We start from the raw sequence: 23,029 nt of genomic DNA, 5'->3' as shown, positions 1-23,029 counted from the left end.
AATCAGAATCAGCATGTACTATAACTACTAGATGTATGGAACATGACATAAATAGAGATATAGAAAGGTTTGCGGTAACACCATGTAATGACTATCTGTATTGAGTTGGGGTGGTTCTGAAAAGAACCGTTGGTTTTGACTCGCAGTTCGATCAGTATGCTCTGATCGTCTTCTGGAGAAAGCTGGACTCTGATGCTGCATGCTGCTAAGAACTGTGGAAGCTGATTAGCTTGGTGATGCACGAAGGCGGGAAATAGAGGCGGGAAATGGAGCTCGGTGATGCGTGTTGAAACTGGATCCTACTCTGGAGCCTTGAGTGGTGTGTGGGGGATGTGTGCTCACTGAACTGTGTCAGTAGGATAGTGAGGGTGTGGGGCCTAGGTGACTAAGGGTATAGATGACCCAAAGCAGCCTAAGTAGTGGGGGGGGGGGGGGCTAATACTAAGTTGAGGGGTTTGGGCCTAGGGAGTGACCGTGGATATAGAAGATCCATTGGTCAGGAGGAGGGGGAGCCAGATGTCACTGATGTGGAAGCCGATGTCTTGGGGTACGGTGTCATGTTTATGAATCTCGATGGCCTCTCTGATGCGCCTTGGGAGCCATGCCTGGATCTCATTAGAGAAAGTTATTACATGGTGTTACCGCAAACCTTTGTATATCATATTTCCACCATGCAAAGTTTCAAATCCTACATAAATAGAGATGTTGTACTTACCGACTGTGACGATAATGATAGCAAGTAGAACTAAGAGGACCACCACGGCACCTACTATAATGAACACCATTGGATCTGTAGATTCCTCTGCAATAACAACAAGTAACTATGCTCAGTAACAATTTAATTGCACACAATAAAACATCAAACCGGAACACACCGACCATTCAAGATGTTTTACTATATTTTTGCTCCTTCTTTAAATGTTGTGTATTTTGTAAACCTAATTGCTATTTCTGCTCATATCTTTTTATCCTGCCTTGTAATGTTTTTTGACAGGCTGTTCTGTAAGTGAGAAGAGTGAGTACTGACCTGGTATAATAAACACTTGAGATTGACTTGTTGCACTGTATGGATCAGTAATGGTCCAAGAGCACAGAACACCAAACCAAGCTGCATTGGTATTGTTCTTCAAGTGATTAGAGTAAGAACACGCACCACTACTGGGGAAAAAAGCTTCCACGCTGCTGCCCCCAAACTCTGGAATAATTTACCTTACAGCATCCGCCACTCCAGCTCACTAGCAGTCTTCAAGAAATCTCTCAAAACCCACTCGTTCAACTGATTTGTTTGCCTTTTGTTTATTCTTTGCTTTTTGTTATTTTGTGTGTACAGCGCTGTGGTACTTTCCCGTTAGTTAGAGCGCTTTATAAATACCTTGTATTATTATTATTATTACTGACCTGGTATAATAAACACTTGAGATTGACTTGTTGCACTGTATGGACCAATACCCTCAGATGATTCTGCAGCAACACGGAAAACATACGCCTCTTGACTAGTTAGATTAACAGCTCTCCAAAGACGAGTTGGGCCATTGTACACTGTCTTCCATATGCCTTGATCTGGTCTACACAGGAAAAACATGATTTATATTTATTTGGTCAATGATACAAGATACAGGCGTCATAATAAGACCAAATTTAAATTGCATGCAAGGAAATTTACTGTTTGAAGCACACTGCACTCATGAGGCAAAAAATAGGGTCAATTTTTAATCTCAACTAAAAAAAAAGTAATTGAATGTGATAAGCATACACCAACATCTGCAGTTACACATGTTATAATGTTGTGTTCTGTAGGTTTGAGTAGAATAAGTGATGTCAAAACCCAATGTTTTGATCTGTATGCTCAGTCTGTCTTCAGTATAAAGGTGACAATTATGGTGTGAATTTGCTACTGTACATGTACCCACTTTGCTTGGAGTATGTACGTCAAATCTCCTGGACCATTAGCAAGTGGGGCATCCCAAATCACATCAAATAATGTTTTAGAAGACTCGTCAATCTCTGGTGGTGGTATGGCTGATGGTAGTCCAGCTAGAAATACAAATAATAAACAACACTTCAATCAAGTGAAGGTATATAGACCAGGGAACAAAAATAATTAACAATCAAGCATATTGGTAGTTTGAGATAGAAAAAAAAGTGACTAGAGGGGATTTGAACCAACAACCTGCAGTTTAACGTGCCGGGGCTCTACCAACTGAACTATCCAGCCCTATCTGGTGATCTTCCTTTTAGTCAATATCTTTATTGGGGTGTGCCATTCAGAAACCATTCAACCTGTTAATGCCCTAATAACAATGGATCACACCATTCTGTGGACAAATTTGCTTTGAATGATGAGATTTGGGAGTAACACTATTTAGAAGTAACTCTACAAACCTCCAGTTTAACGTGCCGGGCTCTATCAACTGAGCTATCCAGCCCTATCTGGTGATCTTCCTTTTAGTCAATATCTTAATTGGGGTGTGCGATTCAGAAACCATTCAACCTGGGAATGCCCTTATAGCAATGAATCACACCATTCTATGGACAAATTTGCTTTGAATGATGAGATTTGGGAGTAACACTATTTAGAACTCTACAAACCTCCAGTTTAACTTGCCGGGCTCTATCAACTGAGCTATCCAGCCCTATCTGGTGATCTTCCTTTTAGTCAATATCTTAATTGGGGTGTGCGATTCAGAAACCATTCAACCTGTTAAAGCCCTTATAGCAATGGATCACACCATTCTATGGACAAATTTGCTTTGAATGATGAGATTTGGGAGTAACACTATTTAGAAGTAACTCTACAAACCTGCAGTTTCATAGCTTGTGATTCTAATCAGATCATTGGAGTAGTCATACAACCGCCCAGTGATGTAGATAACATTGGCTCGTACATGATAGTGAGAGTACGGCAAAAGCCCAGGTAAAACTTGGCTGTACATCATGTTTCCTGTTGTGTTAGTAGAGTTGATACTGGTCCATGATTTTGAATCTTTATTGTTACTGGGCTGCGGCTGAAAACAACAACGGAAATTTAAAATTAGCGCCAGATTTCAGGTTTGATTTACACTTGATCTAAATTATGTGGGTCATGACACTTATTTCCTTGAGTAAGGCAATTAACCATAATTACTTCTCTTCACCTAGGTGTATAAATAGGAGGGCAGAGACGATTGTTTTGAATTAACCCTTCAGCATACTATAAGTTGCTGTTCGCACGTATAGCCTCGCTACCATTGGCAGAGAGCCATATATGGATACCTCTCGTCACTTACCCCTGGAAGGAAAGTACTGAAACAAAAATACTGACTGGCTACCCAAAATAGTCTGCTCTCTGCGCGCACGCTTTCTTAAAATGTTTGAGTGTTTAGCATGTGAGATTCAAAAATGCGTATTTTGATGCAATCCACTTCAAATGAATATTGCTTTTACACCCGACACCATTATATACTTCATCACAAGATTCAAAGTCACACTTCCAGGGGTTTATGAGCAATATATTCTAAAATAGAATGGTGTGAGGAGAACAAGGTCGAGATTGAAAGATGGCTGACCTCTAAGCCTACGTATCCAGCATAGAGATACTCCAAGGTGTGTTGCATCACACTATCATCACTAGGTGACATCCATGAGATAACTAACTCATCAGAGGAACTAGACACAAGCTGAACGGACTGTGGAGGCTGGAAGGTTGTTGATGTTATGACTTCACTTAGACTGGATCCTTCTCCAATCTCAGGAAATGTTTCAATCTATAAAATATATAAAGGGTAAAGGAGGTTGGGTACAAGACAAATGCGTTTCTAGTTGGCAGCAGACTCACCAGGTCAATCTATTGTTCTTGGAAATGTGAGCATGCTCAGAACGACTTAAACAATGAAAGTTTACCTGGTAAGTCTGCTGTCACTTAGCATATTTATTGTTATAAATACGGACAAATATAAAGCAGCAGTTTTTATGTCAATTCAAAAATTGAAGTGAGCAGAGTTTTGAGAACCGGAAAATGCATCATTTGTTTTTTTATACTGCACATACAAAACTTTGTCAATCGATTGGTGGTAAACAGATAATGTATCATCCTTCATTTTTCATTTTTGCCGCTTGCTCCAAAATGTTTTATAGGAGTCCTATTTGTGTGGAACAACGAGGATAGGTTTCAAACTCAGTTATAAAGGTTATCATACACAATTTGGACACACGTTTGGTGAGTAAAATGTTAAATATATTATCGCATGCGTCAATGAAATTTGAATTCATCAGTTATTGTATTTGCTTTGTATCAATAATTTGTTTATAATTGTTTGGGTTCAATTTGATAAAATGCAGACTGAGCCGTGCATGCTAGTCGCATCGGTATCTTAATAAAAGGCATCAACATCAGTTTATTGCGTCCATTATCTTGGTGGAACATACATCAGAGCAACATGTTACAATCAAGGAGATAATCAGAGATACATTCATAGAGAAGAGTTTCCATAACTAGAAAGATTTCCAAACTGGTTCTTTACAACATGGAACTATTGGTTTATTTTTAGGGAACTTTTTGTAGAATCAGGGAGATAATCAGAGATACATTCATACAGAAGAGTTTCCATATTAACTAAGAAGATTTCCAAACTGGTTCTTTACAACATGGAATTATTGGTTTATTTTTAGGGAACTTTTTGTAGAATCAGGGAGATGATCAGAGATACATTCATAGAGAAGAGTTCCCATAACTAGGAAGATTTCCAAACTGGTTCTTTACAACATGGAAAGATTGGTTTATTTAAGCAGGGAGATTTGGCAGCTCTGCATATTAAATATTTTAAAACATGTTTTCAAACCTACCTGGAAATGGTATTCCTGGGCCCCAATTAAATCCCTAATATTAGCCTCAAATCCATCATCTGAAATATTCCTGACGGCTGAGTTGTCTCTTACTCCAGTAAATTCAGTTCCATTGGTCATGTAAGTGAAACTTATTTTGTAAGTTAGTGTTTTGATTGGTCCATTGGGTTGGGATGGACGGAGCCATTGAACTTTCACATTGTTTGGATCCAGAACAATGACAGTGACATCACGAGCTTCGCTGGGTACTGCAGAGAAAAATAACCAAGAAAAATACTGTATCTGAAAACCTTTAACATGCAAAAGCTGATTATGGTATTTACAACCAAAAGTAAGGACAATTTGTTTACATAATAATATTTGTGCATGGTTTCTTCCCGACTCGCACAACGGATTGAACCAAAATGTTCACAGGTTTGTTATTTTGGTTGATCTATAAAACATGGACACTGTTTGTGACTTCTTTATCAGCTCTACCAATCTTTACATAATTATCAGAATGACATTCTTTATCCAAGAGGTAGGCTTTAAAGTGGCATTTATAACTGGTCATTCTTGGTGGTTTTAATGATTCACTCATCTGCTCAAGAATGGCCATGGTGAAGGGTTCAAACCCTATCAACACATCAGGTTTAATGTTAATAACATACTGTCTTATATAGTGCAAGTATCTATAAAGTACTCAAGGTGCCTGAACAAAAACACAAATGTTTTATAAATGTTTTAATTTAATGAGACAGTACAAAGCACCTTTAAGGGTTCACGAGGTGCTGCAGCCAACTTGGTTGTCATTGCCAGAAATACCGCAGCAAACACATTAACACACGCATGGCTTGCATCCCTCCGAAGGACGAAACAATTATGTATCTAGCTTAAGGACACAAGTGCCTCGACCAGAACTCGAACCCACACTCTGCTGTTCAGAAACACCAGAGCTTGAATCTGATGTGCTTGACCGCTCAGCATTAACACCCCCAAATTAACCAAACTAACAAAGTCGAACACTACCAAGTTTGTTGATATTTTACCTCCAATGCCAGTCATGTAGATAGCTTCAGGTCCTGGTGTTGGATCACTAACAGTGTAGTAATTATGAGCTGATACATTGATACTGTACTCTGTAAAAGCGTCCAAGTTGTCCAAAAGAACTGATGACTCTGAAGTTGTCTGTATAGAAAAAGAATGTTTATACAGGTGTCATTGTTACATTTTAAGTACCAGACAAACATTATCAGCAGGTGTGTCATGGCCGAGCGGTTAAGACCACCGGATTCAAGCTCTGGTGTTTGATCGGCAGGGTGTGGGTTCGGATCCCGGTCGTGTCACATGCTACATAAAATTGGGGAGGTAGTACTTTCTGCTCTACCGGCCAGGCTTCGGACTGATGATACCCAAGCCTAGCATCCGTATGGACTGTAAAAAGGGTAACCCTGTATCAGCCCTAGGAGTAGGTGGCAACGGCCTTTGGAAAAAAATAATTGTAGCCCACACCTTGAAGTGGCCTTCAGGCCTTGTGTGTCTGGCGACTTGCATAAAAAAATACATAAAAAAATAAAAAATTGAGCACAAAGTTGTAAATCTGATTTTCTGCTATTTTGAAAGCAGAAAAGCAGACAACCACTTTCCGTCCTCCACAGTGCAAGATCTGATTTATATCCCGACGTCCAGATCTTAAATCAATCTTTATCGTGGAAATCAGTGGAGGAACATGAGAGTTGAAATGATGCTTTCATACTTTCTAGTATGACCCAAAACTCTTACTGCATTGTTTAATACTATCTGCAATCAAAGTTTGACATGTCTTGTGTTATCTATGTATTATCTTTCAAGTATTCATTGATACTAGAGAAATTAATACATGAATTGATGATTCAATCAAAACTATTCGCTTCAAAATCACTTAAGGTTATGAAAACATCTGAGAAATAAATCTAACAACTTACCTTAGTCACTGGCAACATGCTTGGCTGCATCTTCCCATAATTCAGTGTGTACACAACAGTTGCCATACTAATCCCAATGCATTGTGGTATTACTACAATTGGGAGTATGGTAAGGTTCAAAGTGCTGGTTGTGCTGGATACTAACTGGGCTTGTTGGTCGTAGCTTTGCGGAGCTAAACATGCTGGATCTTTTAAAAAAAGTCAAAGAAATGATATCATTTGTAGCACACAAAAAGAATTAGAAAAGTTGCTTACTGGTAAAACAACTTGACAACATACTCTCTTGTGAGTTGTAATGGTCCTGCAAAACACCAACGAAAAATGTCTTTTGTCTTCATCAAAGGATAATACCAGTCTAACATTGTTTCTTCTTCAATGTCACCACCCTCTATCTCTTTAATGATAATAAAAAGTTGATTCAGCCATAAAAAATATCCAAATACCCTTTAGAGATCATTCATTAAGAGCAATTGAGGCTTCAAGAAAGAAATATTTCAAATTCATTTACCAGGATAAGGCTGTAGATTATTCCCAAATGCAGCCAGAACTGGTACTTCAGCAGTAGGTACAACCTCTGACCTGAAATCTTGACCTGTGACCTTATCAGCACTAACTACAATGCCTTGGTTGTTTGTCCAGTAGACCCTAGTCTGGTCTACAGTTAGAGAGTCTGGAGGTAGATCTGGAAGAAGGGAATGAAAATTGAATTGTAATGCTTTAGGAGGAATTATTTTCATCTAGTTAAAGTGAGTTTTTATTCCTGCTGCTTTTCAACCAAGCATGGAAGTGACATAATATTACTATCCTTGTTCGCCAGACATAAACAGTTCCAGACATCTCAACACCTTAGGAGTATGCAGCACCGGCAACCAAATCAGCTAATCATTCAAATCAACAATCTCTATCGACAACATACTCATTCAGAATTTTTTTTTTTAAGAAATAGGATGAGAAACAATTTTAGTTTAGTGTCTTGCTAAAGGACATGAGTGTCATGACCAGGATTTGAACCCACACCCTGATGACTCAGCTATCAACAATTTGAACAAATTATTTACCTATTTGTTTCTACGTTATTTACACTGGGCAAAATCAGCTCATCATGAAAGCCATTTTCCACTGACGGAAAATAAATCCACACAAAAATACATTGTTAAAAATGCATCCATGTATCCTCCCAAAGGCTGGATATGTGCGCATTTCAAGTCTTATTATTATTATTATCATTATAAAAGGATCTATGCAAAAATCTGAAATAAAAGATCTGAAATAAAAGTGACATACCAGACTGAGCATGCTCAGACGCCCTGACCACGAGACGACAAACGCATCCTTCTAAATCAGATGCCCATACATCTCCCAGAACACTATCAGCAAAAAACAGCTCAGCACTCTCAACATTTGATTGGTCCATAGCTACAGCTCCACTTGGCATCACACTGTCACTACAGCTACAAGCCTCACGCCGACGCCTTCCACCCTGTGATCCTAAGATAGGTCGTGAACTCTGACCTTGTAAGTCAGAGGTCATTAAAGTTTTACCACCTTGGGTGCTTTGCTCGGTCCAATAAAGACGGCTGTGAATAAAAACAGTGGCATGGGGTTTATTTGATAAGGTTTAAGATTGAAAGCTGACTAAGTATAAATTCACATCGGTCCAATCCACCAGACAAAAAGACACAATATGCACAATATTAGGGGTACACTAGGTCACATAAAGAGCACATGATATTTGTGTGAACAAAATGACAATTAAGCGAAATATGTACCTTTTTGCAGGGTCAACTACAACTCCCAAATACTTAGATGTTTCATTCTCAGTTATTGTAGTCAGTGCTGATTCTGTTGAAATCGTTGTGTCATATCTATAGATTTCATCATCTTGTGTAATGTAGATACAGCGTGATAACCAATCAACTGCTAAACCACTTGAAGAAGGCAGATCAGAAATCGCAAATAGCTGAGGACAGACATTAATAATAACTGTCAAAAAACCTTTGACTTCACTGACATCTCACCAAATAAGGTCTTATTACCAATAACCGCTGTTACCTACCAGCAGTAGGAGGGTTGACTGTGTACTATATCTATGCATTCACCACATGATATCATACTGCAGGCTGGCATAGTGCATTTTTCATTATATTTAATAGCCAGACTGTAGGAGGGTTGACTGTGTACTATATCTATGCATTCACCACATCATATCATACATGACATGGCTGTTACCTACATGTACCAGCAGTAGGAGGGTTGACTGTGTACTGTGTGCTGTATCTATGCATTCACCACATCATATCATACATGACATGGCTGTTACCTACATGTACCAGCAGTAGGAGGGTTGACTGTGTACTGTGTGCTGTATCTATGCACTCACCACATCATATCATACATGACATGGCTGTTACCTACATGTACCAGCAGTAGGAGGGTTGACTGTGTACTGTGTACTGTATCTATGCACTCACCACATCATATCATACATGACATGGCTGTTACCTACATGTACCAGCAGTAGGAGGGTTGACTGTGTACTGTGTGCTGTATCTATGCATTCACCACATCATATCATACATGACATGGCTGTTACCTACATGTACCAGCAGTAGGAGGGTTGACTGTGTACTGTGTACTGTATCTATGCACTCACCACATCATATCATACATGACATGGCTGTTACCTACATGTAAAAGCAGTAGGAGGGTTGACTGTGTACTGTGTACTGTATCTATGCACTCACCACATCATATCATACATGACATGGCTGTTACCTACATGTACCAGCAGTAGGAGGGTTGACTGTGTACTGTGTGCTGTATCTATGCATTCACCACATCATATCATACATGACATGGCTGTTACCTACATGTACCAGCAGTAGGAGGGTTGACTGTGTACTGTGTGCTGTATCTATGCACTCACCACATCATATCATACATGACATGGCTGTTACCTACATGTACCAGCAGTAGGAGGGTTGACTGTGTACTGTGTACTGTATCTATGCACTCACCACATCATATCATACATGACATGGCTGTTACCTACATGTACCAGCAGTAGGAGGGTTGACTGTGTACTGTGTACTGTATCTATGCACTCACCACATCATATCATACATGACATGGCTGTTACCTACATGTACCAGCAGTAGGAGGGTTGACTGTGTACTGTGTACTGTATCTATGCACTCACCACATCATATCATACATGACATGGCTGTTACCTACATGTACCAGCAGTAGGAGGGTTGACTGTGTACTGTGTACTATATCTATGCACTCACCACATCATATCATACATGACATGGCTGTTACCTACATGTACCAGCAGTAGGAGGGTTGACTGTGTACTGTGTACTGTATCTATGCACTCACCACATCATATCATACATGACATGGCTGTTACCTACATGTACCAGCAGTAGGAGGGTTGACTGTGTACTGTGTGCTGTATCTATGCATTCACCACATCATATCATACATGACATCATAATGCAGGCTGGCATAGTGAATCTTTCATTTTACACCACAGTGGTAGAATATCTAATGGTCAGACACTATGAGGATTGCTACATAGATTCCTACATACCTCTTGTTCATTACTGCCATCAAAGTTACTACTCTTAACCTTCATCTTAGTTGTATCAGCCCAGAAGATGAGTTCATTTTGAGCAATGAATGCCACAGCAGAAGCTGAAACACTCTGACCACCAAGTAGCTCTGTAGTCATCCCAGTATCTATGTCTGTTTGTGTTATACCATTAGGTCCGATAGAGAACAAGATTGGAGGTGGAGAAGAGGCTGTAAGGAGATTAAAACATTATTAGTTGAAACACTTTGCAGTGCATCCATTAGAAATAATGGAACATTTAATCATGCGATGGCTTCCTTTCTTTTATTATAAGTACCTTAAAGTTTAAAGACGTTTTTTTGTCACAGGATTTTACAAAGTACGAACCACTATTCTTAGATTATAATTTGTTCATCTCATTCAGGAAGGCTTGAGGAGCCTTGGGAAGGGGGGGGGGGCTCACCTCAACTGCTGCATAGTTTGAACAGTCTTTGTGAGCCTGTATAATGGCAAACAACTAAACAAAAGTAACCACTTTGCAAAGACAAGGCTTACTTGTGTATTACTTACCATTGGTTGACACATTGAGGAGTGTAGTTGCTGGTCCATTACCAATAGCTGTAAATCCTTCCACCTAAGCAAATAAAATCAAATATAATCAAACACTTATCAGCATTGGGTGCAATATATAATGTATCTAAAGACAGTATGCCAGTCCATCGCAGGTTTATACTCACCAGCTCTGGCTAGTACCCATTTGAACTCCTGGATGGAGAGAAGCAATTGTGATATAGTGCCTTGCGTAAGGACACAAACGGGTGACTGACAAGGCTAGGATAAAAACCCATATTCTGAAATTCATAGAACTTGAGTCCATTGCCCTCGACCACTCAGCCTACATATAAACTAAAATAACTGTTACCACTAACTCACTCAGTCAGACTTTCATTTTGACAACTTCATGTACCACAGACAGAAAATCTCATGTTGGCGTTCAAAGAATAAATACCCATGCTGGTATCAGTTTTGGAAAGCTGCATTTAAACTGGTTCAAACCAGCTTGATGAAATTGGGTCTAGATTCAACAAGAGAGACTTACCTGGAAATAGTAGACAGAGTTTGGTTCCAAGTTGTGAACTTTAATCTCGTTAATGTCATGATTGACGATCCTCATCATAAGAGAATCAAGAGATGATCCCCAATGTACTTTATAACCAATCAGGATACCATTAAATTGGGTCTGGATTCAACGAGAGATAGACTTACCTGGAAATAGTAAACTGAGTTTGGTTCCAAGTTGTGAACTTTAATCTCATTAATGTCATGATTGACAATCCTCATCATAAGCGAATTAAGAGATGATCCCCAATGTACTTTATAACCAATCAGGATACCATTAACTTCCGCTACAGGATCCCAACGGAACGTAGCGCTATAGTTACTCAACCCAGTGTAGATATTCTTATCTTCAGTTACAAAGGCTCTGGAATTCTCAGGAATTGTTGGAACTGTAGAATAGAGAACGAGTTAAGACCATCAACTTTATTTTATATAAAGACCTTGCCATGCTCCTTCTCTATGCTCATATAGGGGGAGGGGGAGCAACAGATTGATTTTCAGTTGGTTTGTTATTATTAAAAACTATTACACGACAGTTTGGCATATATATTTTAAATATTGTATTTAAAACATCGTTTTCAGTTGTTGTAAATTATTATTAATATTATTATTTTATTTGCCATAACAGTACTAAACAAAATACAAGACAATATACCCCGAGATGGGCAAGGGACAACAAAAGCAATTACATACTATGATCCAATTCTGTTGCCCCACATCTGGGGTACACAATAAAATTAATATAGATTTAACATAATATAGTACATAAAGCAATAATAAAAGCAGATAATTATACAACCAATAGTGAATAATAAATATCTAATAAGAAAAAAAGAAAAAGAGTAAAAATAACAGATAAAGTAAGGATGAACAATAAAACTGAGAGTGAAACTTTAACAACCTTGTGTGTTGATACCATTTTCATTACCTGACATTGGTGACTGTCTTGTCACTGTCATTTCCTGTAACATGTCCCAGTGAGTGTTAGCCATTAGTGTGATTGACAGAGATTGGAATGGACCATTGTCATTGTCATTACCTGACATGTGACTGTCTTGTTACTGTCATTTCGTGTGACATGTCTCAATGAGTGTAAGCCATTAGTGTGATTGACAGAGATTGGAAAGGATCATTGTTATTGTTATTACCTGACATTGGCGACTGTCTTGTCACTGTCACTTCCTGTGACATGTCCCAGTGAGTGTAGGCCATTAGTGTGATTGACAGAGATTGAAATGGATCAATGCCTCTCATGTTGTAAACTGCATCCTAAAAGAGAAAAAAAAGAAAAAGATCTGAAGTCATCAAAGTCATGTGCAGAAACGTGTACCCTAACCAATGTATAGTTTAACGATAAAACATTCAGACCTGTGTCTTGACTGAGACCATTAGTCCACTGTGGCCACCAACCCACTGTGGCAACCAGCCCACCACCACCGTCAACAGCCCAGATTGATTACTTTGCATTCAAACAAATAACCCTGACCCCGCCCCGGCCCCACCACCCCACTACATCCACCAGCCTACTGTGGCCACCAGCCCATCACCACCGCCACCATCCCAGTTTGACTACTTTGCATTCAAACCAATAACCCTGACCCCGCCCCAGCCCCACCACCCCACTACATCCACCAGCCTACTGTGGCCACCAGCCCATCACCACCGCCACAATCCCAGTTTGACTACTTTGCATTCAAACCAACAACCCTGACCCCGCCCTGGCCCCACCACCCCACTACATCCACCAGCCTACTGTGGCCACCAGCCCATCACCACCGCCACAATCCCAGTTTGACTACTTTGCATTCAAACCAATAACCCTGACCCCGCCCCGGCCCCACCACCCCACTACGTCCACCAGCCTACTGTGGCCACCAGCCCATCACCACCGCCACCATCCCAGTTCGACTACTTTGCATTCAAACCAAAAACCCTGACCCCGCCCCGCCCAGCCCCGCCCCGCCCCACCACCCCACTACGTCCACCAGCCTACTGTGGCCACCAGCCCATCACCACCGCCACCATCCCAGTTCGACTACTTTGCATTCAAACCAAAAACCCTGACCCCGCCCCGCCCAGCCCCGCCCCGCCCCACCACCCCACTACATCCACCAGCCCACTGTGGCCACCAGCCCATCACCACCACCACCATCCCAGTTTGACTACTTTGCATTCAAACCAATAACCCTGACCCCGCCCCGGCCCCACCACCCCACTACATCCACCAGCCTACTGTGGCCACCAGCCCATCACCACCGCCACAATCCCAGTTTGACTACTTTGCATTCAAACCAATAACCCTGACCCCGCCCTGGCCCCACCACCCCACTACGTCCACCAGCCTACTGTGGCCACCAGCCCATCACCACCGCCACCATCCCAGTTTGACTACTTTGCATTCAAACCAATAACCCTGGCCCCGCCCACTCCCCTCCACCCAAATCCCCAGCTAGTTACTCCTCCTTACCTGTACTGTAGCGCTTGATGTAACACCAACAGCTATCACACTAATTTCATAAAATACTGTTCCATATGTGACTTCACTGCTAGCGTTCCATGTAATATTGAAGTTATACCACATTCCTGTAATTTGAATGGAGTCTTCTGGTATTGTGAATGGGACTACAGTAGGTACTGATGTAAAACCGTCTGAAAATACACAAGGAAAACTGATTGTTAAAAGGTTTTCCCAACAACTTCAACACAAATGCAACCAGTTAACCCTTTGGAGACCATTCATTGCTGGATATCCATACCTTGGGCTGGTCATAATCAATTCTGGAGGCCATTATTTTCAGGAAACAGTGTCAGGACAATTATTAAGAAAAAGAAAAAAATGATTTTGTTTTAGACTTTGTTTAAAAAAATGTCAATTCGGCATATAACCTTTACTTTGACCTCTTTACATGTATGTGAATAAGCCTATTCGGAATTGCAGCTGCGCATGTCCATTACTGCTGACAACGCAATTTGTCTATCACGGGAGATAAACAAATTGCGTTGTCAGCAGTAATGAACATGCGCAGCTGCAATTCTGAATTGGCTTATGGTGCAGGCCAAATCTTGCAGTCATTTGCAGCTACTATGTGCATTAGGGTACAAGCTGCTGGTGGCTGCTATGGTCTCTAAACACCAAGCTCATTCAATGTTGATTGAGGATGAATGATCCATTGCTTAAGCATTCAAAAGTCAAAATGAATAGCTCAAATTCAACAGTTTAGTATTGGTCTCTAAACACCAAGCTCATTCAATGTTGATTGAGGATGAATGATCCATTGCTTAAGCGTTCAAAAGTCAAAATGAATAGCTCAAATTCAACAGTTTAGTACTAACTGGTAAAAAAAAGCATTAAAATTCATTAGGTTGCAAAGGTCATTCAATTTGGTAAAAGCAAACAGCAAGAGCTGGTCAACTATTCATTAAATGTAAATAGGTACACATGTATGTAGACACTCAACATGAGAGTCCCTTATTCAAAACAGTGGATCATATTGAATGATATGAAAGCAGAAAGAATCATAGATAGTATAAGAAGAAGTTACCTGGTAGTGGATGTAATGTAGGTTGTATTACAGTCAGTGTTGTAGCATCATAGTTGGTATAGAGTGAAGCTAATGAAGTGTTCTCCACATTACCAATAAGGATATCATCTTGTTCATTAATCCAAATTAACTTCTCACTGTAGAAACTCAAAGCAACTCTCCTAGTAATCAACAACATCATTCAGTTAACACAAATTCACACTAACATGTACAATAAAAATTGATTTTTTACTACAACAAATACCCACTTCTAAAATACAAATCAAAATTAATGTCTGATTCCAAATTGTCTCTGACTCACAGAGAGTAAAAAGCTGCAGTTTTGTCAGATTTGTTCACAGGACTCAGGAAAGAACCAATTATACATACACACATTGGTGTATGGGTAAAATAAAATCATACTTTTAATCCCGATGCAAACTTAACAGTTATTTATTTGTTGTGGTGCTCGCTGCTAATGGATTTGAACTGCTGCTAGCTACTAGGAAATCTTGGTGGTCAAGTTGGTAAAGACATCTGCTCTAGAATGGCATGTGGATTTTTATCGCAGAACACAGAAATCTAATGAATATTCAGAGCTTAACACACATGGGTAAAACCAAATCATTCAACATCATATAACATCATTAAATTAAAACTAAATTATTCTATTACTAATCTTGAACTGTTTCTTAAAAACAAAATACTCACTCGGTGTTGGAAGGGATCACACTTATTTCTTCTTTGGTTGATGCTGGATTCTCCATGCTATTTAGCCAACACACCAAACAGAACAAAATCAAAATAAAAGACATCACACACAAAAACATGCAACACATCATTCAAAAGAAATAAGGGAATTACACAAACAAGAAAACACATGCAACATTCTTAAAACTGAACATAAATGGCCGATCAAAATGCAAAAGATTTTATACAAAATCCAGTCTAAAAAACAACAATGGACGATGCAAGTCTGGGAGAATTTAAACAGATTTGGGACTACTTTGTTTCATTGACTTTGCTTCAATGAGTGAAGCAAACTATTCCTCTTAAACGAGTCCCAATGTTTGAATATGCGCGAGACTTGCAGTCTATACACACAATTGTCAAACAAATCAAAGTATTAAAAATTAAATTTATCTGCTTTCTTTTTGTTTCCTTAACTTTGAGTTTAACTCTGGGTTAATGTACCAGCACTCTACCAACTGAGCTATCTTGCCCTTATTTAAGACAGTCTTCACTATTTTGTCAATATCAATGTGCATGTGTCAAACAAACAACTTGATTATCTTAAGACTACTGTATTTATTATCCTAAAAATAGCTATTGCAAAAGGACCTGTTGCCTTCCCTTTTCTCCCTCTTGCCTTCTTTGGTGTTGTCTTGTTCATTTCCAACCTCTTGTGCCCCTTCCCTCCATCCCGTCCCCTTGTCTCCGTCTTCATTGTTCATCCTTTGCTTGTTCTGTTTGCTTTCTCGCTCTCTCTCTCTCTTCATTTCTAGCCTTCTTTGGTGTTGTCTTGTTTATTTCCAACCTCTTGTGCCCCTTCCCTCCATCCCGTCCCCTTGTCTCCGTCTTCATTGTTCATCCTTTGCTTGTTCTGTTTGCTTTCTCGTTCTCTCTTCACTTCTAGCCTTCTTTGGTGTTGTCTTGTTTATTCCAACCTCTTGTGCCCCTTCCCTCCTTCCGGTCCCCTGTCTCCATCTTCATTGTTCATCCTTTGCTTGTTCTGTTTGCTTTCTCGTTCTCTCTTCACTTCTAGCCTTCTTTGGTGTTGTCTTGTTTATTCCAACCTCTTGTGCCCCTTCCCTCCATCCCGTCCCCTGTCTCCGTCTTCATTGTTCATCCTTTGCTTGTTCTGTTTGCTTTCTCGCTCTCTCTCTCTTCATTTCTAGCCTTCTTTGGTGTTGTCTTGTTAATTTCCAACCTCTTGTGCCCCTTCCCTCCATCCCGTCCCCTTGTCTCCGTCTTCATTGTTCATCCTTTGCTTTTTCTGTTTGCTTTCTCGCTCTCTCTCTCTCTCTTCATTTTTAGCCTTCTTTGGTGTTGTCTTGTTTATTTCCAACCTCTTGTGCCCCTTCCCTCCATCCCGTCCCCTTGTCTCCGTCTTCATTGTTCATCCTTTGCTTTTTCTGTTTGCTTTCTCGCTCTCTCTCTCTCTTCATTTCTAGCCTTCTTTGGTTTTGTCTTGTTAATTTCCAACCTCTTGTGCCACTTCCCTCCATCCCGTCCCCTTGTCGCCGTCTTCATTGTTCATCCTTTGCTTTTTCTGTTTACTTTCTCCCTCTCTCTCTCTCTCTCTTCATTTCTAGCCTTCTTTGGTGTTGTCTTGTTTATTCCAACCTCTTGTGCCCCTTCCCTCCATCCCGTCCCGTCTCCGTCTTCATTGTTCATCCTTTGCTTGTTCTGTTTGCTTTCTCGTTCTCTCTCTTCACTTCTAGCCTTCTTTGGTGTTGTCTTGTTTATTCCAACCTCTTGTGCCCCTTCCCTCCATCCCGTCCCCTGTCTCCGTCTTCATTGTTCATCCTTTGCTTGTTCTGTTTGCTTTCTCGTTCTCTCTCTCTCTCTTCACTTCTAGCCTTCTTTGGTGTTGTCTTGTTTATTTCCAACCTCTTGTGCCCCTTCCCTCCATCCCGTCCCCTTGTCTCCGTCTTCATTGTTCATCCTTTGCTTTTTCTGTTTACTTTCCCCCTCTCTCTCTCTATCTCTTCATTTCTAGCCTTCTTTGGTGTTGTCTTGTTTATTTCCAACCTCTTGTGCCCCTTCCATCCATCCCGTCCCCTTGTCTCCGTCTTCATTGTTCATCCTTTGCTTTTTCTGTTTACTTTCTCCCTCTCTCTCTCTCTCTCTCTCTTCATTTCTAGCCTTCTTTGGTGTTGTCTTGTTTATTTCCAACCTCTTGTGCCCCTTCCCTCCATCCCGTCCCCTTGTCTCCGTCTTCATTGTTCATCCTTTGCTTGTTCTGTTTGCTTTCTCGCTCTCTCTCTCTCTTCATTTCTTCCCTTCTTTTGTTTTGTCTCGTTTATTTCCAACCTCTTGTGCCCCTTCCCTCCATCCCGTCCCCTTATCTCCGTCTTCATTGTTCATCCTTTGCTTTTTCTGTTTACTTTCTCCCTCTCTCTCTTTTCATTTATTTCCACTTGACTGCTTATGTTACACCAGTATGGTCTGTTGTGTTCCCATTTAGCCTTTAAAAATGGTAAGACAGACTCAGCTAGGGTCAACAAAGTCTGACCATTAACTATTTGATGGTTTTTAAAATGTCTTGACTTACCCGGTACCTGCCAACTGCGCCCTGAAAAGCTTCAGCATCTGTGCACTGTCCTCAGTCACCAGTGACATCCAGTATACAAAACCACCCCGGAGGTCAACAGTCAATCCAGCAATGAGGTCATCTGATATACCACTAAGTCGTTCATAATCAAAGCGTTCTTTGTTTGTAAATCGTGAGCATTCAACAGTCTTGGTCGTAGTCCAGTACATGTAAGCATTAAGTGAGTCGATTGCCAAATCCTAAAATATAGAAAACCAAACAGTTCACTGCAGGGTTTACTTTGAGTCAGATATTCTGGTTATTTCAGATGCAATCTGCAGGGAATCCATCCACCAGTGTCGGCTCCTTAGGGGGCTATCAAGGCAAGCTAATAAGGGCCTTAACAGTTCACTGCAGGGTTTACAGTTCACTGCAGGGTTTACAGTTCACTGCAGGGTTTACAGTTCACTGCAGGGTTTACAGTTCACTGCAGGGTTTACAGTTCCCTGCAGGGTTTACAGTTCACTGCAGGGTTTACAGTTCACTGCAGGGTTTACAGTTCACTGCAGGGTTTTCAGTTCACTGCAGGGTTTACAGTTCACTGCAGGGTTTACAGTTCACTGCAGGGTTTACAATTCACTGCAGGGTTTTCAGTTCACTGCAGGGTTTACAGTTCACTGCAGGGTTTACAGTTCACAGCAGGGTTTACAGTTCACTGCAGGGTTTACTTTGAGTCAGATATTCTAGTTATTTCAGATGAAATCTGCATGGCATCCATCCACCAGGGCCGGCTCCTTAGGGGGGCTATCAAGGCTAACTAATCAGGGCCCAACTTCAAAGTTTTAAAAGCAGAAAATATAGCTGAACAATTTTTGCCAAGCAGATGAATACCACTTACGGATGGTCCATGTGGCAAGGTATTTTGGCTGGTAACCTTATTCTTGTAAGCATAATTTTGTTGTGTTAAGCTACATTTTGTGCTTAGGCAGCTTTAAATGAAATTGAACACAGGGCCTTATTTCCTCAAGCCGTTTTAAAAGGAGTAAATATTGCTTATAAAACAATTTTTGTTGATAAGCAATAAGTCATTTTAAAGTGATAGTTAAGGAGTTTTGGCTGATAACCTTATTCTGCTAAGCAAGATTTGTCTGTGCTTAGCAAGTTGTTTTGTTTATTACCTGTTGGATACTAGTACCTCGGTACAGCTTGCCAGTGAACCAATCTACTGCTAACGCCTGTGTATAGGATGTAAATGGTAGCTCAATCACTGCTCTTGTAGCATCCATAATGTCTGTCTGGAACACAGACCCCGTCTCATCACACCAGTACAATGTCCTCATATCCCATGCCAAATCTAAAACAGTAAAAATCATGCCCAACATTTTAAACATAGTACTGAAAGGTAGGGTCATAGATTAACTATTAATTATCATAAAAACTTACTTGGTGAGCATGGTGAGAAGCACTGCAGCTGTCGATAGTATGCACTATTTTGAAAAAGGATTCCCTTTTGATGTTATATGGTGTGGATAATTTTTCACCAAAAAACATTTAGATTTAAGAATCCACTTGTACATTAAAACTACTTTTTTTATATTCCAGATGCAAAATTAACTAGATATAGTGTTTGTAGAAACAAACACTAGGTGTTCGGCTATTTTTGGGTCAGTGTTTTAATCAATGAAAAAAGTGTTGTTGATAGCTCGTCAAATTGCAAAGAAATTAAACCAAACAGTTTTCTCGATGTGAAATAATTTTATGGTAAAGCATCAAAAAGTGTACATTTCAACCTAAAAGCCTTTAAATAATGCCTTTTCAAAGCATTTTACAGGCACTTCCGGTTTAAAAAGGTCAAAAGGTCAAGAGAAGGTCACCAACATACACATTTTTGTGAAGTACGTGAGGCCCTTTCATATGATGTATAGATTGTCAAAATAGCTTTGTGCATAATGACTGCAGACTGTGCACAATGTACAGTGAAAGTTGTGCACAGTGAAAGTTGTAGAAGAGGCAGTCATATCATAAGAGAGGTGTTCTAATGACCTATTCTTCTGGTTTTACTCCAAACCTATGGGGTGCAAGATGTCTCAGCTAGCAAATACATCGCGATATTTAATCGATATCGCGATATATCGATATTTCGATTAAAACCAAATCCATCCAATATCGAAATCGTTTCCAAATTAATATTGCGATATTCGATAATATCGTGATATCGCCCAAGCTTAACCGGAAGAGAAAAGTTTGTTGAAAACGCCTTGAAAACAGACTAAAAACGAAGCAATTTATAGGAGAAGAAAAAAAAATAAAAAATAAAATAATAAAATATTTTGTCGCTACCTATGGTCTCCCATTCAAGTACTGACCGGGCCCGATTTTGCTTAACTTCAGTGATCGGACAGCAACCGGTGTTATCAACGCAGAACGGTCGTAGATAAACCAACAATTTACTTTTGAAGAAAATATACAATAAATTTGATTTGAACCAGAAGACGAGGTCAATAAGGAGTCATGTCTGCGAGGTGTTTACGGAGTTTTTATTGACCTTTCCGATGTTGTATTGATTGTAAGAATCCCTTATGTAGATCAAAAGTTATGATTTTTTGAAATAATAAACGTTGAACTAGTGTATCTCATCAACTGATGACGTCATCGTGACGTAACAACTTTTGCATCATCTACTGGTTATTGTCTACCTGTGTGCAAAGTTTCAACTTAATGCAAGCTTCGCATCTATGCTTTTTCTTGCGGACAATCGACTCTGAAAGGAAGAAGAAAAACTAAAAAAAACGAACAATAACAAAGAGTTGTTCGGGCTGTTTTCCGAACACCTAATGAACAAGTACAGAGTGCTGCATACTTGTCTCAACTCTGAGGCAACAAGATACATGTAGGCTGGTAACAAAACACCAGATTATGTTTGAAACTGCTGATTTGGAAATGCCACAACAAAATATAAAAGGCTTGTCAAACTGATTTCTACTCCAATGTCTATGCACTTTCATTTGTCTGCAATCTTTCCACACATAGCCTCTCTCAGGATAACATTTTAAGATTACCTCTAATATTGGTTCGATTGATGACGTTGTTTAATCCTGTCCCATCTAAGTTAATTCTCTTAACTCCATCCGTTGAGGCAAAGATGACAAAAGGATCAACATCAACTAAAAAATTAATAAAACAATGAATAAAAAAAGAGATGACGAAAGGATCCACATCAACTAAACAATGAATAAAACAAGAGATGACGAAAGGATCCACATCAACTAAAAAATGAGTAAAACAATGAATAAAACAAGAGATGGCGAAAGGATCCACATAAGGCGCCTTGTCAAAACCTCCAAGTCGTTCCATTCGGTGTGCATTCTGCGGGAGTCCGCGGATTTTTGTAACAAAAGAATCCGTAGCAACGGGGCAGGTCCACGGCCACGACGGCTCATTTACATGTCAATAAACATGAATATTCCGGCGGCTCTGCGGAGCGACCGGTCGGCCATTGTGAGGTCCAGCTTATTAGCTGACCGGCGGAACCGCGGAGGAACAATGGTGGTTAACAATGGTTAACAATGGTTTTACCTTTGCTTATTGAAAAGCAAAGTGAGGGTGGATGTGTAACAAGCCATTTCCTCCAATCTTAGTTGGGCCTACATGCCCAAAACATTTGAATTCTAGAAATGGTTTTCTTTCATCCCGGCTTCGACTGACAAAAGTTTCAGGCTACGTGCAAGCTCCGTTCCATGTGAGCGTCAGAGTAGCAGTGACAGGGGACAATTTAACAGTTATATTATCTTATGCAGCGAGCATGATGACCATAAAACTACCTACATACATGTATAGTTATCATACGGGAAAATGGAACGGGAATCTGTTTATTTACAGGACATGATTACGGGACGGGACAAGACAGAAATGAGTTTATTTACATGAAACGACGGGATGTGAACAAGTTATACGGACACTGCGGCGCTGGGATGCGATACATTTGGGAATTTGTTTTTTAATAAGGGAAGATGGGAACGGATAGTGTTTATTGTCGGGAATATCTTGGAACAAGGCAATGATATATTTGTCATAGGGGAAGACGGGACGAGAATGATGCAATTAGTAGCATAACTGAAAATTGCCTTTAATTATACCAATCATATTTTTTAGCAATAATATGGTTCGTCCAATGTATGAGGGGGGAAAGCCACAGTCTCAGAGACACGTGTTTCTATTGGCTGTTGAATTTCCATATAGCGCGTAACGAATGTTTTCATTTGTCGATTTTGCCCCACTGCCAGAGCGATGTGTAAAAGTATTCAACATCACGGAAGAAAATGTTAGTCGTCGACGGTGATTTCTTATCAATTTATCGTTATTCTTGCGGGAAAGTTGATTAAGATGTTAATGGTTTCAAATAAAAAATCAATATTTTTGTATCAGGCATAAATGTTGCATTTGCGATGCAATTTTTTGAATTGCAAAGCAAATCATCCAAATTGCATCGCAAATTGCGATGCGATAAAGGCGAAATCGTTCCTGGATTTATGAAGTGCGCGATTATCTTATGCGCTGGAGGGTCAGCTGGCACACCCAACCTTTAGGGTGTAATTATTTTGTCGGTGCGGCCTGTCCACTTCCAGAACGATGGTATTCATGAGTTGAAAAAGTATTATTCTGGGAGAGCACGGCCGGTCCCAGCCAAGCCGCTGATATTCATGACCTGCAAATACAACTTGTTTATTCATGAGACTTATTGTTATACCAACAATAGCGCCCGGCATGGATAGCTCATTAACTTCGCCGCGCT

At 40.1% G+C, this 23,029-nt stretch overlaps 1 protein-coding gene across 1 annotated transcript in view; it reads right to left on the bottom strand.

Moving 5' to 3' along the window:
• Positions 1 to 23,029, bottom strand: part of LOC139947079 (proto-oncogene tyrosine-protein kinase ROS-like) — a 67,383-nt gene that overhangs the window by 21,219 nt on the left and 23,135 nt on the right. Inside the window, exons 14-34 of the mRNA XM_071944916.1 lie at positions 21,297 to 21,401; positions 19,416 to 19,591; positions 18,259 to 18,497; positions 15,693 to 15,749; positions 15,003 to 15,163; positions 13,928 to 14,109; positions 12,609 to 12,729; positions 11,608 to 11,849; positions 10,912 to 10,975; positions 10,360 to 10,571; positions 8,534 to 8,724; positions 8,049 to 8,341; positions 7,273 to 7,446; positions 6,765 to 6,952; positions 5,850 to 5,988; positions 4,822 to 5,069; positions 3,546 to 3,743; positions 2,801 to 3,005; positions 1,911 to 2,034; positions 1,399 to 1,565; positions 716 to 802 (exon numbers count right to left, since the gene is read on the bottom strand). Of these exons, the coding sequence (XP_071801017.1) occupies positions 716 to 802; positions 1,399 to 1,565; positions 1,911 to 2,034; positions 2,801 to 3,005; positions 3,546 to 3,743; positions 4,822 to 5,069; positions 5,850 to 5,988; positions 6,765 to 6,952; positions 7,273 to 7,446; positions 8,049 to 8,341; positions 8,534 to 8,724; positions 10,360 to 10,571; positions 10,912 to 10,975; positions 11,608 to 11,849; positions 12,609 to 12,729; positions 13,928 to 14,109; positions 15,003 to 15,163; positions 15,693 to 15,749; positions 18,259 to 18,497; positions 19,416 to 19,591; positions 21,297 to 21,401 (3,573 nt within the window). The remainder of the gene's footprint in view (positions 1 to 715; positions 803 to 1,398; positions 1,566 to 1,910; positions 2,035 to 2,800; positions 3,006 to 3,545; positions 3,744 to 4,821; positions 5,070 to 5,849; positions 5,989 to 6,764; positions 6,953 to 7,272; positions 7,447 to 8,048; positions 8,342 to 8,533; positions 8,725 to 10,359; positions 10,572 to 10,911; positions 10,976 to 11,607; positions 11,850 to 12,608; positions 12,730 to 13,927; positions 14,110 to 15,002; positions 15,164 to 15,692; positions 15,750 to 18,258; positions 18,498 to 19,415; positions 19,592 to 21,296; positions 21,402 to 23,029) is intronic.

This window comes from Asterias amurensis, chromosome 14 (assembly GCF_032118995.1).
Source record: "Asterias amurensis chromosome 14, ASM3211899v1".
NCBI lineage: Eukaryota > Metazoa > Echinodermata > Asteroidea > Forcipulatida > Asteriidae > Asterias > Asterias amurensis.
This window is presented reverse-complemented; position numbering and strand designations above follow the sequence as displayed.